Source organism: Hippocampus bargibanti, linkage group LG10 (genome assembly GCF_051943395.1).
Source record: "Hippocampus bargibanti isolate YZ-2025 linkage group LG10, ASM5194339v1, whole genome shotgun sequence".
Taxonomy (NCBI): domain Eukaryota; kingdom Metazoa; phylum Chordata; class Actinopteri; order Syngnathiformes; family Syngnathidae; genus Hippocampus; species Hippocampus bargibanti.
In genome coordinates, this window is record NC_142743.1 from 16738652 (window position 1) to 16756932 (window position 18281).

An 18281-nucleotide genomic window follows, 5' to 3' on the forward strand; every position below is an offset into this window, starting at 1 on the left:
ATGCTGATGAGGTGATGCCGGTGGGAGTGGGGGAAATGGGCCAGTCGTTAGTCAGGAATGTAGGAACAATCAGTGGGGCCACAGGGAGTGGTCCTCTGCTCCCCCCAACCTGAGAGTAGGGACCTATCATAGCTGTGTCCGGCGCCGCCATGGCTGGACATTAGGGATATATAAATAGGGCCGATACGACCAGTCAGATTTTAGTTCGCTGACGAAGCCTCTTGGATAGGAGGCGAAACGTCCGAAACCTTCAAAAAAGTACAGATCGCTGCTAAAGAAACCTTCTCATCGATGGACCACTCCTGAACGACTGAGAGCTTACACAGACGTATTGCTGCCTTCCATACATTCTGTACATTACAAACAGATGTACTCCAATCAGATACAAAGTATGTTTGCTTTAAATGAGATTTGTGTCTTTTTTTTAATATAGATCGAGTTCGGAGGTGTCAGTCCTCAGACCTGTCAAATTTATGTGCCAGAGAAAATTGGATCAAAATATGAGGATTTTTTTTCTCTAGTCAGTGATGAGTCAGTATTGTAATTTTTCCAAAGAGCTAATGGGGCTTGAAGTATTGTTCCCCGAGTCACCTAAAATGTAATGGACTATAATCACCAGAAATGTCAGCCTGTTCAAGAAACAACAGTTGATTCTGTTTTTAATGGGCACCCTCGTTGGTAATGAGGAAAAGTCTGGTTGAAATGAGAGAAATAACTCCAAGACATGTTCATTTTCTGAAAATGACATTTACTTCACAGAAAGCTTGCTATATTGTTGGCAGTTGTGCGTCTTTGTTAGCAGACCCCCTTGAGTCTCAATGTTCTATTAGTGCACAGCATCCACGAAGCCAAACACCACACAAAGCAAACAGTAGCAATGCCCCCTGCAGCATCTGAGGCCCAGTATGGGGTCTGGAGCAATTAGAATCATAGGCGGGGTCAGAGTTCACCTATTTTGAGCTTACAAATATCTATCGGGGAAACTATTCAATCATGTTGACACGACATGTTGTTTGATCTAATTAGAGACACATTGCATCACCATGTCAACATTTGTGCTAAATAAGGCCTCGTGTAGATGTGATGAACGACTGGGCTATCAATATTTGTAGATTTTATTAAAGTGTCAAAACGGCCATTAAAAATAATTCATGAAACCTGTCATCCCCCCCAAACCCGCCCCCCCTCAATCCCCACCACCATCACCACCACCCAGAAAAATGGCATCATGCTGTGTTGTGAACTGCTCACTTCAAAGCAAAGTTGCCAGAAAGTGACAGTAACCACAAAATAAAAGAAAATGAAAATCATCTATGTTGGGACTGCTAATGAAACAAATTCAGCCTGGGGATGGTGCATGGAGACAATATTCATGTTTATCTCAAAGTTCTGACAGCTAGAACACCAACAAAAATTCCACAAGGCAGTAAAGCAATAACTGAGAATTATTTCAGGAAATAATTAAAAGTCGGTTTGAATTTAAAACATGCCAACAATGTAGTCGGACTTCATACAATCTTTTGTGATCGAAAAGGATATCACAAAGATATGTGATAGTTCTTTAGGATTTGAATGAATATTAAATTCGAACACAAAGAAAACATGAAGAAAAATGTAAACATTTAAAAGAATGAAAAGAATAATGAGAACAAAAATAAAACCACAAACAAGCAAAATTAGCCATATTGAACCAAACAAAAGCTTGGGTGGAAGACTTAATAAATACCATCCCATCATCTTTTCTTGATTCATATTTTGATTATTCATCCATCGTAAAAATAATGTGAAAATATTAATTGAACCAGAATTTACGATAAAGTAAAATACTAACTATTCGAATGCAGTAGGCGGACTGGTCAAGGCCTGCCAAGACTTCTCTGCTGGCTAAAAATATAAGAATCACGGACTGATTATATTTTGTCCATGATTTCTTATTAAACAATTCTAAATTGTCTTTCAGTATCCTTTCATTACTTTTCCCCAGTTGCGCTGCTTCCAGACGTGTCTTTCCGTACTTAAGCATTTAAAATCACATATCAGCCATCATTTGTTATGAGGGTCAAAAATCTACCTGTGTACCTTCACAATCAGTTCTGCAGGCCCTGTCGCATCAAATGAGTCGATCGAACTCTTGCTTTAACCGATCAGATTTCGAGTATTTCGTTTTATTTACCTTTGTGATGGTCGTTGATGGCTTGATGGAATGGGGTTCAGACTTCTCTTCCTGTGTTATGAAAGTCCGGTTAGGCATCTTTTTCCAAAAAAAAGGCTTGTCTCATCTGCATTAAATACTTGCTGAGGAACGTAACCTTCTTCTATCACCATTTCGAGGAATGATCCCTTGTATCAATAAACGGCGAACTTCCAGGTTGCCGTATGACGATAGAGTGAATTAGCCGTGCTTTCTCGGATATACAGTAAAGTCTCGTTATATCGATATTCAAGGGAGTCCGAAAAAATATCGATATAACCGGGACTATCGATATATCCGACCCTGTTTGCATGTAATTTTCTCCGTGCGTGCATAGAAATAGTATCAATATAACCGGGACTATCGATATATCCGATATCGATATAACGAGACTTTACTGTAATTGCTTTATTGATGCTGTCGCCGGCTCGCTGCTTTTCGTTAATCCAAATTAACAGAAGTTTTTCAACCTCTTCTATTGCCCCAGACCGTTGCTTTGACAGCACGGAAACACCTTTAGCAACACACGCAACTTAGCATATTGGTATATGTCCACATCGACATGATCTGAAACGCAATCAAAAAGCAAAAAATGGCAAAACACAAGTAGAATAAGTACAAATCAGCAATACTCTTCCACACAGTGACCATTTCCCGCTTCCGTTCCCTCTCCATGGGGTGTATATTGCATCTGAAAGGTTTCATTTGATTTAGATGTCTACACAGAACAAAATACAAAGTGTCACTGTTTGACTTTGAAGTAGAATAAATAGTTCAATGTATCAAGAAACAACGTTGGGGGAACTGGGAAAGATTTATCATTCTGTGGTGGAACAGACCTTTCCTCATCCGACATCTCTTTGCTCCAGGAACAGATTTGTCCTGCTGATAATGATCTGCACAGGTGTTTTCTCAATTTTCATTGTGCTTGGAAAAGGAAAAACAACCAGCAGAGAGGAGTGGTGAAGCGCAAGTAAGCTGAGGTGTTTATGTCGGATGACATCTGAGCAGAGACATGAAAAGACCAACGAGGACTGGTAATGATGCTTGTGGATGGACAGGGGGATTTGAATGTTTTTCATCTCCAAAAGCGGTAAAAAAGCAACCTGGGGCATTTTTGATAAGATTTTGTTGAATACCACAAGTAGGTCAATAGAGCTGGTGTTGCTCATTAGTGATATAGGGTGGAAAGTGGTGAGGAGAACATGGAAATAAATTTTAGTGTCAATGCAGGAAGCACGTTCATGTGCCCTTGAATCAGAGGAGGCAGAAGAGGAGTTTGAGAAACTTCTGGAAAGTTTGTGTGGCATAGTGGAGAAAGGAGCAAATAAAGGACATTGGACAGAATATTGACACTGAATAGAAACCCGAACTCTTGCATCGGAAACCACAGTTAAAAAATGATTTGATTCCCTTGACACACATTAGCATCATTCATGTTATAAACAGTCTGTTACATATTACCTTGCACTCTTGCGCAGAGCAACCATACTGGCTCAATTAGTAACGAGGTATTCACCCTGACTGAAGCGGAGAGGCCAATATTTGTAGAAGCGATAAATACAATTGGAAAGGTTAAAGCATAAGAATGTCAAAGTGATTTTGAAAAAGCAACAGGGGTTTCTCCATCAACACACTCATCAGACGATAATAATAATAATAATAATAATAATAATAATAATAATAATAATAATAATAATAATCCATTTTATTTTTCAAGCGCCTTTCAAAGCTCTCAAGGACATTTTACAGTCACAGCCAAGCGTAGAAAAAAACAGATACAAATACAATTTTGAATAGAAACAAGAGATAAAGCTACACAGAAAATGTGATTTTAAATGATGGCAACAATCCATGCGTTCCAGTTCTCTCACCGCCTCCCTCCTCCTTTTATGGCCAGCTACCTATCAAACACGAAGAGCGAAATGATTACAGATCATGTTGTACAATGACACATACACACTTGGCAAAATAATAACACTTTCCGCAAAACTGTTTTTCGACTTTATCAAAAGTATGCAGGGTGGCTAACTCGTTATCACGTCTGCCTCCGGCAGTCCTAAATTCGAATATTTCCTGTGTGGAGTTTGCACCTTTTCACAGTGCCTGTGTGTGTTTCTTTCTGGATACTCTGGTTTTCTATCGACTACTTTGCAAAGTTATGGGTGGCAGGTAAAAAACACTCCAAATTGTCCTGAAATCTAATTGTAAGTGTGAATAGTTATTGATGCATGAGGGTCCTGTAATCACCCGGCCACCAATCCAAATTAAACGGTTTAATTTGGATCGGGCTTACAACACACTCCTGAGATCGTTACCACACAGGCTTAGTTATGCTTATGAGGTTTTACCAGAGCAAATGGGGCAATCAGGCCAGTCTTAGAACATAATCAGTCAGGACCATAAAAGCAATCAGTGTAGCCTCAGGAAATGGTCCTCTGCTCAACCTTAGAACAGGGACCTATTATAGCAGAGTCTGGCACCGCCACCACTGAACAGTAGTGATATATATATAGGGCCAAGGCTACAAGAAAATTTTAGTTTCCTGACGAAGCCTCTTGGATAAGAAGCGAAAAGTCTGACACCTTCAAAGAAGTACAGATGACGACTGAAGAAACACTTTCATCGATGGACCAGTCCTGTACGACTGAGAGCTTACACAGACGTAAATCAATCAGAAAAAAATAAGCCGAACTAAAAATCTTAAATAATAAAACTAAACCACTCCCAAATCTGATAAAAGCACCTTAAAAATAAAACAGGAAATAACAATTAACTCGCATGAAAAATACTAAACTTGTAACCCTGGCATACATATATTTAAGAACATTGCTGTGTCATGCACGTGCAACTGATGCTTATCAAGCAACCACATTTTTTGAACTGAGACAGATGATGGATGGAAGGGAGTTGATGACTGTGTTGGGTGACTGCTCATCCACTCTCTTTTTTCATCTTGCATTTCCCCATTTTGCTCGCTCTCTCACGCTCTCTCTCTCTCTCCCTCTCCCCTCTGCTTTCGTTCCCTCATATGTAGGCACAAATCTGACTCCCTGTTTAAGCTGATGAATGATAGGGGTAGGTCTGCCTGCTAGATTGTCAGCATCTCTCTCATCTGCGTTGTATTAGATCCGTATAATTTATAGAACTGCTACGTGGAAGATAAGGATGGAAGGGTGAAGACTCACACAAAAAGATATGCACAGGAAAGCTTGAAGAAACGAAATCGGTGATAGCGTGACAAAATGAGTAGAACACCACAGGCACTCGCAAAAGTGGCAGTTTCTGGTAAGTGCAATGTGTGCGCCCCAGAAAAGGAAGCCTTGGAAAATAAATTCTCGGTAAAAGTTTGTTTCTTGATCTACATAATGGCATTTAAAAATAATCGTGGGGTGTAAGAAAGGTTTGTCCCAGAGCGTGGTTCAAGCTTCGCCTGCCACCGACTCCAAAATCTACTAATAGTGAGAAATGAGGAACTGAAGTGATACACTGTTGATCACATGTGACTATTTAACCAAATACTGTTGCCTCAAATCATTTGCAAGATGCTTTATGAGAGAGACAGTAAAGTTGTGGTCTGACCAGAAAGTGGAAAATGATTAAACTGTGGGAGATAGTTATTGGGATTAACAGAGAGCAATTAAATGTTAATGATATACTGGATAATGAGCCCCGGCTCACTCTTGCTGGCAAACTGTTGTCATTTGTAGATGAAGCAGAGGCAGGAAGGAATGGGAGAGACAGAGAGGCGATGAAGCACGAGAAAAGACGACGACTATGAGAAAATTATCGACGAAGCACGTGAGAGATGAGAGGATAGAGAATCACGAGATGTATATTTCTCTTGATGTGTAGAATAATATGAACCAACTCTCATCCAAAGCCAAATGTGCATGCCTCAGTGGCCTCTCTGACATGTTCCATTATTGCCTGAGAGCAGGATGTGATGCAATTGCTCAAGCAGCACAAAAAAATCATTTTTCCAAAGTGCCCAGATTTGTAGATTACATTGATGAGGGATGTATTATTTTGCAAAATGCTTTTTAATAGAGTTAAGGCCATTTTTGTAGATGTATGTACTATTTTTAACGTTCCCTCAAATGACCATTTTCCCGTTTGCTGGCCAAGAAGTTGCTTTCTACGGAATGCCAAGAGCGCCCCCAAGAGGCAAGTCCAAACATCTGTCTTTCCATGAGGGATGAGCATCATTTTGGAGACCTGGAAGTGCACTCACGTCGATTAAGAAGGGAAATTATTTATACATTTCTCCCGAATTATTTATTTAGCAATTCCTCCCAGTGTTTACTCGGGGGGTGATTAATTATTATGCTGCTATAAACTCCTCGAAAGATACCCCCGGATACTTTTAATTTCAGTGATGTGGATTCACAGCAATTCACAGAGCTTCTAGCAAGACACAATTAATAAAATGCTTCCTCAGTTAATTTTCTAGACATGTTTTTTTCTGTTTTATTTATATGTAACAAGAAGCATTTGGGCTATCTTGCCAAACACCATCGGGTATTTCTGGTTTATATTTATGGGTAATGGATTAAATGTGAGCTCTGCTAATCCGTTCCCTATTTTCTATCCCTAACCTCAGTCTCCTTCATGTCTGTATCACACTCCGTCGGTGCATTGCGAGACGTGCTCCTGTCTGCTGGCTAGGAGACTGTCAATAGTTGGTCCAGAAAATCGCAGCAGGCTTCGCCAGGCAGAGGAAATTTAGTCTCGGATTTTTCTTTCTCCTCTACTCCACCACTCTCTTTCATGACTTGAATGGCATCCCATTCCAAACAGAGAGAGAGAGAGAGAGAGAGAGAGAGAGAGAGAGAGAGAGAGAGAGAGAGAGAGAGAGAGAGAGAGAGAGAGAGAGAGAGAGAGAGAGAGAGAGAGAGAGAGAGAGAGAGAGAGAGAGAGAGAGAGAGAGAGAGAGAGAGAGAGAGAGAGAGAGAGAGATGTGGGGGGGGCTGTAATAGACAGAAATTGAACATCTCTGTGAAAGCTGTCTAAGTCATACTGGCCGGTACTGATAACACATACACATGCATTCACATGTATTGGTTCTTGCCCCCAATGCATATGTGCTCAAATATACACACAATAAAACACATTTTTCATCAATGTAAATGTACCTACCGGTTTATTCCATGCTGCACAAGTAGTCAGATACAGAACAGAAATATACACAAACCAAAGTGACTCCTGTTTTCTAGTCTCAGTCTCCTTCTTTTAGTTTGTCAGTTTCTCAAATGTGTAGTCACTTCAAGTTAAGCCAAGTTAAGTGCAACATACAGAACAGATGTTTTTCCCCTCTCCACCATTAGTGTCATTAGTGCGATGAGAGAAACAAATTAAATGAAACAGAAAATCAAGGTTAAACCCCTCATTTGTCATATATTGCGTGTCTGATTTGCACAACATTTATCAGAAATAGAAGCAGCAGCTCAATTACAAATGACGTTGGATGAGCGATTAATTAGTTTTATGGGGCAACACTGACCTCTACAGACTGTAACTTTTTTCCAGCCAGTTCTGTTTATATAAACGTGAATTGGGGCAAAAAGCACGGGATGAGTTTATAAAGAGCTTTCTGAAAAGAAATCAATGATAGATTCAATGAAGTCAGTTGTGCGTGAAAAGAAAAGGAGGTTAAATGTATGATCGGCGCTCCATTTAAATTTTTTAAAGGGTTGTTCAGAATAGCAGAAGACATTACGAAGAGATGATCAAAAGAAAAACAATTTAGCAAAAACATCTCTGCTGCAATGATTGAAATGTTTTGAAAGCATATAAATGGTACTGTGAATTCTTGATTCTTTTGTTTTTCTCACACATTGTTGAATTGGTATTGACAGAAACATAATCAAAAGTTTCATAAACAATATGGATTCCCGAGGGGCATCAGGTGTCAACTCAACTTCTAAATGACATCAAAATCCAAATGGCAACATCAAATAAAAAATAAATATATACTTTTTTCGGAGATAAAATGTGGAAAAAAATAATGTATGTATGTTGTGGAAGGTATTTGCCACTTGCTCCCTAAGGGTAATGGATTTCTCCTTGGAACTAACATAAATCTCTCTTTAGAGCTGATAGCATCTACAACAAAGGAACTGTTTGAAAACACATTTATCTTCCTAAACTCTCCCTCACTTTCTCTCTATATATAGTATATATATCTGCGTCGGTCCCCCTATTTCTCTCTCTCTCTTTCTCACACACACACACACACCAAGCCTAGAAGCACAATTTACAGCGACAATTTCAATGATTGTTATGCTGTCAATGCGTATTCCCAATAAAATGGCAGGAGCGCAAGAGCCTGCCACAGCGGTCTTCGGGCCGTAGGCGGGGTACATCAAAACTTTGATGTTTGCCATCTTATATTGTTTCCGATATGCTCCAATTTCTATGGTACAGTTGTTTGCACTTGTATTGTGTATTGATTTAGTGTAATAATAATAATAATAATAATAATAATAATAATCAGAATCAGAATCAGAATCACCTTTATTGCCAAGTATGTAGAACACACAAGGAATAATAATAATAATAATAATAATAATAATAATACATTTAATTTATTAGCGCCTTTCAAAACTCTCAAGGTCACTTTACAGTCACAGGATAAGCTTTTCTGTGGGTGAGCAGCGGCAGCCACACGCGCCACCATTCATTCAACCCGGAAGTAACTCAAATAGAAGAGTAAGACAAATAGATAGAAAGCTAGCTAGCAAGCCAATAGAGAGCTAATCTAAATATTGAAGCATGACACCATATTATAACACAAATAGGTTTCAAAGTACTGTATTTTCCGGTGTATAAAAATAAATAAATAAATAAATAAATAAATAAACAAACAAGTAAAAATGTTTATTTAAAAGGGGGCGTTTACCTGTTTCGACATCAACGGCCATATCATCCAATCAAAATTGTGCTTTACGCCAACTGCCGCCCAAACAGGAAATACACAGCGAAAAAGCGAGACTACGTATTAAGTCTTGTCGGAGAGCCTGATGCAATCATCAAAAGAACCATAGATGGCTCCGAGCTATAGTTTCCCGACACCTGGTCTAGACCATGGAAATGGCAGAATTAATATTTGTGAAATGACATTATTCAGACAACCTCATATGGCCTGTCTTTTAAACACGAAATATACTCTGTAGACAAAATCGGTTGTGTCAAAGCAGTTTCCTGTCCATCATACATCATGTATCCACTGATGCCGTTTTAGGTTACATTTCTGTGTGAATCGTTTTCCGCCTGCCAAGCAGCAGTATGGCCGCTCCCCGGTGTGGATTCGCGGATGGGCTTTCAAATTGCTTAGTTTGGTGAAGCTGCGACCGCACAACGTGCAGCAGAAGGGTCTCTCACCTGTGTGGGTCTGCATGAGCCTCAAGGTTGCTAGGGTGAGGGAAACATCTCCCACACTTCCCACATCGCAGGGAGTGTCTGAAAACCGGATGACAGTCTGGATGGGATAAAAGATGTCCATGATGGGAGTTTGCCGACAGGGGCTGTGCTCTGTTGTTAATACATAGCGAGGCAGTTAATTTGTTTGCAAGATGATCTTGCTGGACTAAGAGCGCAAATGTGGAGGGAATTTTGCTCAGCGGATTTATGTTGAATGTCTGAGAGTGAATTTGAGACAATGCTGCAATCCTTCCTGGTGGTATGCGAGGAGGCTTTTTTAAGTCTCGGCTGACCCTTTTCACCGAAGACTGCATGTGGAATCTTTACAAAGCAGCTTTATTTCTTCCTGGATTGGATTTTTCATTTCCGCACATAAGGATGCCGTTCCCTAGTACTTCCGGGGTTAAACTATGGCAATTGCATTTGGACAAATTTAATAAGGGCGTCAACATGTTAAATATGTCTTCCGTATAATAACGACTTTTAAATACGGCAAGAATGATAGGACATAATACAAAAATTACAGTGATGCCAAATTTATAGCTAATATTCTTATGGGAATACGTTGACATTAATGCATATCCAGATAGACCATTTTACTTTGGAAGGCATTAAGAAGTTTCAGTGGTCTACAAAAGCAACCTGGGTCAAAAACAATGAGCCGTATGAGTTTAGTAGGTCACGCATGCGCGTTTCTTGTCTGAAAAGTCAATCGCACGAGACCTGCGTCACATTTGGCAGTTTGAGCAAAATTAGTGGAAACGGTCGCGCGAGGACGGTTTGACGACTGTAGTACGTCATGCCAAACATGGACTAATGTTGTAAATGGTATAAAAGTAGACCTGTAATTCGTGACTCAGGCGAAATAATAACAATAGGATGTCAACGGACGATTTTCAAAATAAGTTCACCTCCGTGATGGAGAGTGTGGTGAAGAGCACAATTGTAGAAACGACCAAACTATTTGAAACTTTGGTTGAAGAATTGAGGGCGGAATTGTCAGAGGTTAAGACGGAGAACGAGGCTCTCAAAACAACATGCAGACAAAGAAAGGATGCGGAAACCCTGGCGATCAATGAGTCCACCCAAAGTGGCCGTTTGAAGATGCACGAAATAGCAGTTCAATGTGGTGAGTTTTGTGAGTCGTAATGTCCCATTGGAAACAGTGTTTATTACAGTTATGCACAAATACGTATTTTATTAGACGTCTGTGTAAGCTCTCAGTCGTACAGGAGTGGTCCATCGATGAAAAGGTTTCTTCAGCCGTCGTCTGTACTTTTTTTTGAAGGTGTCGGACGTCCAAGATCACAATAACTGATATATTTAGCTAATTTAGACCTTGGGAATAATAATAATAATTTAGAATGGGAATAATATCAGTTTCCGTATGTTTGAAGAAAAAGGTCAATTTTGAAGACGTCTAAGTGCATGTTTAAGATCAAGTTCCCTGGGTGGAGTAATGAGTAGTGATGGTGAAATAAGGCATCATGAAGCAATGAGGCTTTCCACCCAAATGGTTCATTTTTGGCCACTTTCCTCACTTTAATGTCAGAATTTTAAGATTAAAGTCAGGATTCTGAGAGTAATAATCATAATACAGTATTCCTAACAATCATAATAATCATCAATTCCGCCCTCAATAATCTTCAACAGTAGCCAAAATGGAACTGTATAGTGCCACTTAGCAGTTTTTTTTTTACAACGATACTAGTGCAGCGTGTTCTACCGGAAACAAATTCCTTGTGTGTTCTACATACTTGGCAATAAAGATGATTCTGATTCTGATCATAACTGTAATACATTTCATTTAGAAGTGCCTTTCAAAACTAAGTCAGACTTCTGAGATAAAACTAAGAATTGTGCCAACTTTTTTTTTCTTTGTTAGCCCTTATCATCTTGCGTAAAAATGGAAGAGAGTTGTGATGTGAATCAATATGCTTGTGCTACTTGAAAGAGTAATAGCTTTACTTTAAACATTGACACACAGACAAGGAACAAGACACACCTTTGATTCATTTTTGTTGATGGCAAAGTGTTCAGTTCTTTCGAACAAAGTTTACACTTCACCTTTTAAAATATCAACAAGTAGAAGACATTAAAACAACGGATATGCCGTGTTGTCACAGTAGTTTATATTATATATTTGCACTGGTTATTCTAATTTGTACCTGTTATGGAGAGATCAGCTCAAAATGATCCCAGACAGGGGGTGTTCTCTACTTTTTTTGCTGTGAACGGTGCGTCCAATGTAGAACAAATCCGATCCATTCAGGGTCTAAGGCTGTTTTGTTTTTGTATGATTGTAAGTAAAACGATACCGCTATATTTCAGACAGCAAGAGGACAGCCATGTTACATTGCCATAATGATTGAGACTATTTTTCCCCTCTTCTGACAACATAGTGTCAATGCATGTTTCACATGAGGATCCCTGGATATAGTAAGGAGATCCTCCTCGATGTCGCTTCATTTTTCTTTGCTTTGCATTCAAATCATGTCAGTGGTATTCTTGCACTAAATTATATATTTTTTGTAATCGTTTACGTCATGTCAGTTAGTAAGTAAAGTCCACCTCACTAATGCCTCTGTATCCTAAACATTGTACTGAGATACCGAGCAGTCAACATTGCATATCGTAAATGCATTTTAGGATGGAAATTTGACTTTGCTTTTTCATTTGCAGACATTCCTCGCTGTTCTTTGCTGGAAGTGCAAACCACGTTACAACAAACCAAACCAAGTGATGAAGAGTATGTTGTCTGCACCTCACTGATGGACCACGACTATGACAGTTTCAAGAATGTGCGTTCAACGCCAACGGTAGTGAAATGCTTAACCCTTTTAGATGGCACTCTGCCCCAGTTATGTTTCATAAACACACTAGTTCCGCACTAGTCACATGGGTATACTTCCACCACACTGCTGTTCTTCTGTGACATTTTACGGCTAAGGTGTATTGCACGACTGACATAAATAATAACTGTGCCATGTGCTGTGAGACTGAAGTAAGAATCACCTTCCACAACAAATGTGTTTCCAACACTTATAATTATTGATTGCACCATTTTGATGTTGCAGCCTTAATTAAAAAGTAAATCATTATTGATTATGCCGTAATTCAGGGGTATTAAACCCATCTTTTGCCACGGGCCACGTTGTAGTTACGTTTCCTCTCGAGGGCCGTTATGAATTTGGGGAAACCATTAGATTGTTTGATCTCCCCCATATATTACATACAGAATGCACAACAAATTAATGAATAACCAGTTTTCAAATCTGAAGTCAAGAATAATGACTGTTTTTGTGGTGGACATACGACAATTTGAAATTTCTGTTGGGACTTTAGCAAGCATCATGGCACTTGACATGCGTGATTTGCTTTCACAGACCGAATAAAATGATGTGGCAGGCCAGATTTGGCTCCCGAGCCATGACTTTTAAACCTGTACTGTAATTGGTTGATTGTGTTTCTCCTTAACATAAAACCTGCATGAAATGTACCTTCTCTTGTAGGATTTAACAGATGAGTCGACATCTGTCCAATCTGTTTCTGAAGGGACCAGTACTGATGGCAGCAGAAAGTCGCCGCCAAAATCCATTGCCGCCAATCTCCGATGCCACCTCAAAATGCGCTCTCAAGCTGAAAGAACAAAAACAACTCCTGAAACATTAAACAAACGACATCCGACTGAAAACTCTCAGGAACCCAAATTTGAGATTGGCACTGCTAGTGAACCAGAGCCTACCAAAGAGCCTGTAACTTTTTGTATAAATATGACAAGCCCCTTGTGTCCGGCAGACCCACAAGAAGACACTGAATTTTCCCAAGTAAGTCTCATGAAGCCACAGGCTAGCGATATCAGTTTACATGAAAGCAGGACTGTAGTTGATCCTGTTTCTGTTAGCCCCGCAAACCGTACCTCAAGGAAGTATATTCTGTCGATAGAAACATCTCCAGACAGTGGTTTAATTATCTCACCACCACCACCCATAGAAACAACCATCTGCCATGTCAACGCAAAACATGCATTTCAGTCTAACAGTCGCAAAATGGGAGATAGAATTAAACGCAGTCCAATAAACCATGAAAAGCCCTTTACAGCTGAAGATCTTTCAAGTTCAACATATGAATCTAGTCTACATCCTGGGTCAAAATCAACCACAGGTGCAAGGGACATGACAAAATTATCTCCGTTGAGCGCTTGTACGGGCAAACCTTGTATGAATTATGCTGTCTCTGAAAAGTTAGGATATTGTAACAAGACTCTTGCATCAGGTTCAAGTGAAGATAAACAAACACAAACAAATCCGCTAGCTGTGATCATCAGAAAGCCTGCTCCCATTAAACTGGAGGATGGCCCAAGCAAATTAAAAGCCACTACTTTGTGTCTCAGATCCAGTACAACAAAAGATGCCACCGCCACTCGAAAGTCTAAATTCCCACCTGAGACCCATGAAAGATTTGTCTCTGATCAGGAAAATACTCAAGATCTGTGGCCCATATTGGCTAAAAATAGTGTAACTCCAAGTGACACGAAAGGAAGCAAAGCTAAGAAAACCAGAGCCAATCAAACTGGGACTGTTTCAGAACACGATTTAAAGTTACAAAATGCAAAGAAATTACCTAAAGCATCAGCAAAGGCAAAGACGGTCGACAAAAGTAAGCAAACAAAATTAAAGAAACCGAATCAAACCACGAACCAATATACCACCAATGAAACGACAAATAGACGTCCTTCTCAACTTGTGTGGACTCGAGCGAGAAAAGCAGCCTTTTTAAGAGAAACAAGGTCGTTCCAGGGACGGACAAGCATTCCAAGTTCTCTGGACCATTCTACAAGTTCTCCCGAGCGTCTCTCTCACCACCTGGCACGTGTAAAAACCTCATCTATTGTATCACCACCGCATCTTCTAACCGTCACTGGTGAGCAGCTGCTGAAGAATCAGTGCAAAGAATGCGGTCGCATTCTGAGTAGCAGCGCTGCTCTCGAGAGCCACATCAGTCTCCACACCGGTCACAGGCCGTTCTCTTGTAGATTATGCGGAAAGAGCTTCCCTGACTCCAAAGGTCTAAAACGACATGGCAGAGTACATGGCAATAGGAGGATCCACATCTGCCAGGAATGTGGGAAGGGTTTTGTCTATGGTTTTGGCCTCACGAAACATGTCCAGATGGTGCATGGCAAAATAAAGCCATTTGTCTGTCAGCTCTGCAACAAGTCCTTCTTCACAAAGCGAGATCTGGAGACCCATACACGGATCCACACAGGTGAGAAGCCATTCCACTGCCATCTGTGTGAAAAAAAGTTTGTCAGGAGAGTGGAACTCACTGTACATCTGCGATGGCACAACGGCGAGAAAAGACACTGGTGCCCATATTGTGGGAAAGGATTTTTAGACTACAACAACCTGAAAAGACACAAGTACATCCATACAGGAGAGAAACCACATTCTTGCCCCCATTGCCCCAAACATTTTACACAGTCTGGACACCTGAAAAAGCATGTTAAAAATGTACATAAAGTCAAATGAAAGAGAGCCTTTTTCAAATCTAACTATTTTTTGTGTGTAAAATTTCATGTGTGAAATCAAAAAACAGTCTTGTCTTTTGAATATACTTGTCAGTAACTTGTAGGTATATGTTCCGATGTTAATATACCTGTATATTTTTGGCTCATTTGTATAGTGTATATTGTATTTTCACAACCATAAGATGCACTTAAGTATTAAATTCTCTTCAAATGGATGGGGTGCCTGATAATGCGACCCACATTGCGCATGCAGTCCCAAAATGAATAATGTTGTGTGACTTCAATGAGGGATCTGCCTGACTCGCTGATGTTGTGCCGAGATATTCTTATAGAGAAGAAGGGTAGAAATAAGTGAGGACAGCCAGCCTGCGGATGTGGGAATGATACTTGTTTACGTGTTAAATAGACTAATAGTACACTATGCTTTTTAATACGGTGCGCCATATGGTTGTGAAAATGTTGTATGTGCAAATAGATAAATGACGCACTGCATTTCGTTCTTTGTTGACATTTTCATGTCAGAAGCCTGATTGTGAAATGTTCCATTAAAAACTTTCCCAATATTGTCCTTGTGTAGCTAATTGAACCTATGGAGGTTTAGCAAAACACATGTTTACATTATAAAATGTAACACTGTAACACTGACACAGTTCTCATCTTTTAGGCTCAACACCGCCACAATGAATGTAATAAGAATCACAAAACCTTTAATTGTCTCGCAATAGAAAAAATTCCAAGAAATAGAAAATAATAGAAAAAATTCCAATTTTTCAGCAGCAAAGTTATAAAAGGAACCAAGGAGAAGAACAAAAAGTATACAGTATAGGAGCTGCTGTAAGAGCTGATATTCACAGTTCTCATCTTTTAGGCTCAACACCGCCACAATGAATGTAATAAGAATCACAAAACCTTTAATTGTCTCGCAATAGAAAAAATTCCAATTTTTCAGCAGCAAAGTTATAAAAGGAACCAAGGAGAAGAACAAAAAGTATACAGTATAGGAGCTGCTGTAAGAGCTGATATTCATAACAAAATAATACAACCCAACACATAAAACGTTAATTCAATCTTAACCACTTTTCTTTATCCTCTTTGTTGTTTAAAGCAGTTATAGATGAAATCAAATATGATCAAATTTACAACAGATTCTTTTCTTACAGATAGACTGTCTATAAGCAAAGAATCTGTTGTAAATTTGATACCCAGAACTTAACACAACAAATATGATTAAAGTTTCCTTTCACTTGTGGATCAGGGACATCATGCTGAAAATGTGCCCACGTCTGCTACAAGCTAAATTTTGAAAGCAAACAAGAAATGTGAAATTAAACGTGCACTTCCCCAGCAGGATTTCAGTGGTATTTTCAGGATATTTATCATTAAAATGAATTTAGAAGGAAAAACATTTTGTAGGATGCTTCCTTGTAATGGAACAAATTAGTCATCAGAAATCATTGGACTGACTGCATGTACAGGACTATGGCGACTGATCGGCAGAAAAGCCGAAATGAAGAGGTTGAAAGCAGTGACGTGCAGTCAGGGGAGGCAGGTGAGGCTATGCCTCACCTGTCATCATGGAAATATCAAATGACAAAATACATTAAACAGTTATATTTATTTAGTGATTTGTACTATAACATTCTTTTCCATTTAACTTCACAAAATCGATGAATTTTCACATTTACCGTTCAAATGCTATGTGGAGACGAGCGGTGAGGCAGCAGCCGGCTGAGCCTCACCATGGATTGCGCAATCACTATCCTAACTGCTGGCTTGCTCTACAGTGAGACCGCATTGCTGTCCCTCTGCATATCGCTATTAAAGTGTTCAAAAGCTTTGAGTATATGAACTAAATTTCTACAGTTTAGCTGGTGTATATAATGTACAGTCACTGTACATTATAAACACTGTACTACAGTTTTTATTTTATTTTTATCAAAACTGTGCATAGGTGAGGCACACAGTGCTCCTGCCTCATGACAGGGGGCGCTGGTGATTAGAGATTCTTCTTGCAACTCCTCGGCTGCAGAATAATAGAATTAGTGAGAGCAAGCTACAGTAAACAGCAAGTTAAGTGCAACCATCCTGTCATTTTTTCATGTTGCTTGGCCTTATTTTCAGAATGGTGGATTACATATCTAAATTGAAAGAATTTTCCAAACTGGACTTTCAATCGAACCAGGAGATAATAATTCAAGGAAGACCAACACCGGACTGTATAGCTAACAAATGGTGAGCGATGAATGGAAATCTGGACAGCTTCTCAGCTTTTTGGCCAAGAAGGATCTCATTGAAACTATTCCTGAAGCGACAAAGTTGATCCAGCTCGTGCTAACTGTTCTAGCATCAGTGGAGCGGTCATTCTCAGCACAAAAGACTGAAAACATACAGTCAGAATAGGACTGATCCAGGACGACTTTCTTCACTGGCAGTGATCTCCATTGAGACAGAAAACTTGGACTTCATTTATTAGTAAAGGTAACACGATAATAACATTTTTTTCTATCCTACAGTTTGTATACAGTATATAAAGAATGCTGACGTGACATTTTAAGCAAAACACGTTAACTGTTGCCAATCAAATGGTGAATATGCTACTCTCTGGAGTTCATATGGTTGTAAATCTGACTGATGACGTCAGTGCCTCACCAGCCATGAACCTCACCGCACGTCACTGGTTGAAAGATACTTTAAATATTGCTGTTGGTGAATGAATTATGAGCATAAGACATAATACAGTATTGGGTACCCTCACATAAAATGCATGTAAACTATTCTCCCACAGCATTCGACGAGAAAGCTACTTATGTGCTGTGTTAACTCATGAAGGGAACTGAAAGGTTTGTGTGCTTTTTGTTTGTTTGGTTAGTATTTTTTCTTCCTGCACACAAGCTTGTGCAGTATTTAACTCAGATCAACGAATCCATTATAGATATAGTTTACAATCGTATGACTGAAAATAGCGTTTGGGGTGCATTACTTGTACACAAAGCAAGATTTATTTATGATAATTAATATACACATGGGTATTTAAACGATACAGTACACCTGCAGCCATAAAGTTACAAATAAATATAAAAAAAACATTGTGGTATGTTGTAGCAGTGGAGGAAGGAGAACACACGATTGACTGGAGTA

The 18281-nt window shown here is 39.5% G+C and overlaps 1 protein-coding gene and 1 pseudogene across 2 annotated transcripts; one reads left to right on the forward strand and one right to left on the reverse strand.

The window, feature by feature from the left end:
* Positions 1–8790: 8790 nt before the first annotated feature.
* Positions 8791–10225, reverse strand: LOC148892683 (uncharacterized; annotated as a pseudogene).
* Positions 10226–10299: 74 nt separating this feature from the next.
* LOC148892684 (uncharacterized) lies at positions 10300–15709 on the forward strand. Of its 2 annotated transcripts, none has more exons than XM_089007126.1 (3): positions 10300–10742; positions 12296–12432; positions 13126–15709. In XM_089007126.1, exons 1-3 carry the CDS (start codon positions 10493–10495, stop codon positions 15142–15144), a joined length of 2406 nt encoding a protein of 801 aa, XP_088863252.1. In that variant the 5' UTR covers positions 10300–10492; the 3' UTR covers positions 15145–15709. The 2 variants fall into 2 exon arrangements, with proteins under 2 accessions (XP_088863252.1, XP_088863253.1); XM_089007127.1 differs by having other exon boundaries at positions 12296–12414.
* Positions 15710–18281: the final 2572 nt, after the last annotated feature.

Coding starts and splice junctions, on each gene's coding strand:
- LOC148892684 (XM_089007126.1), top strand. CDS start 10,493: ATGTCAACGGACGATTTTCAAAATAAGTTCACCTCCGTGATGGAGAGT. Junction 10,743..12,295: donor CGAAATAGCAGTTCAATGTG/GTGAGTTTTGTG, acceptor TTTCATTTGCAG/ACATTCCTCGCTGTTCTTTG. Junction 12,433..13,125: donor ATGTGCGTTCAACGCCAACG/GTAGTGAAATGC, acceptor CTTCTCTTGTAG/GATTTAACAGATGAGTCGAC.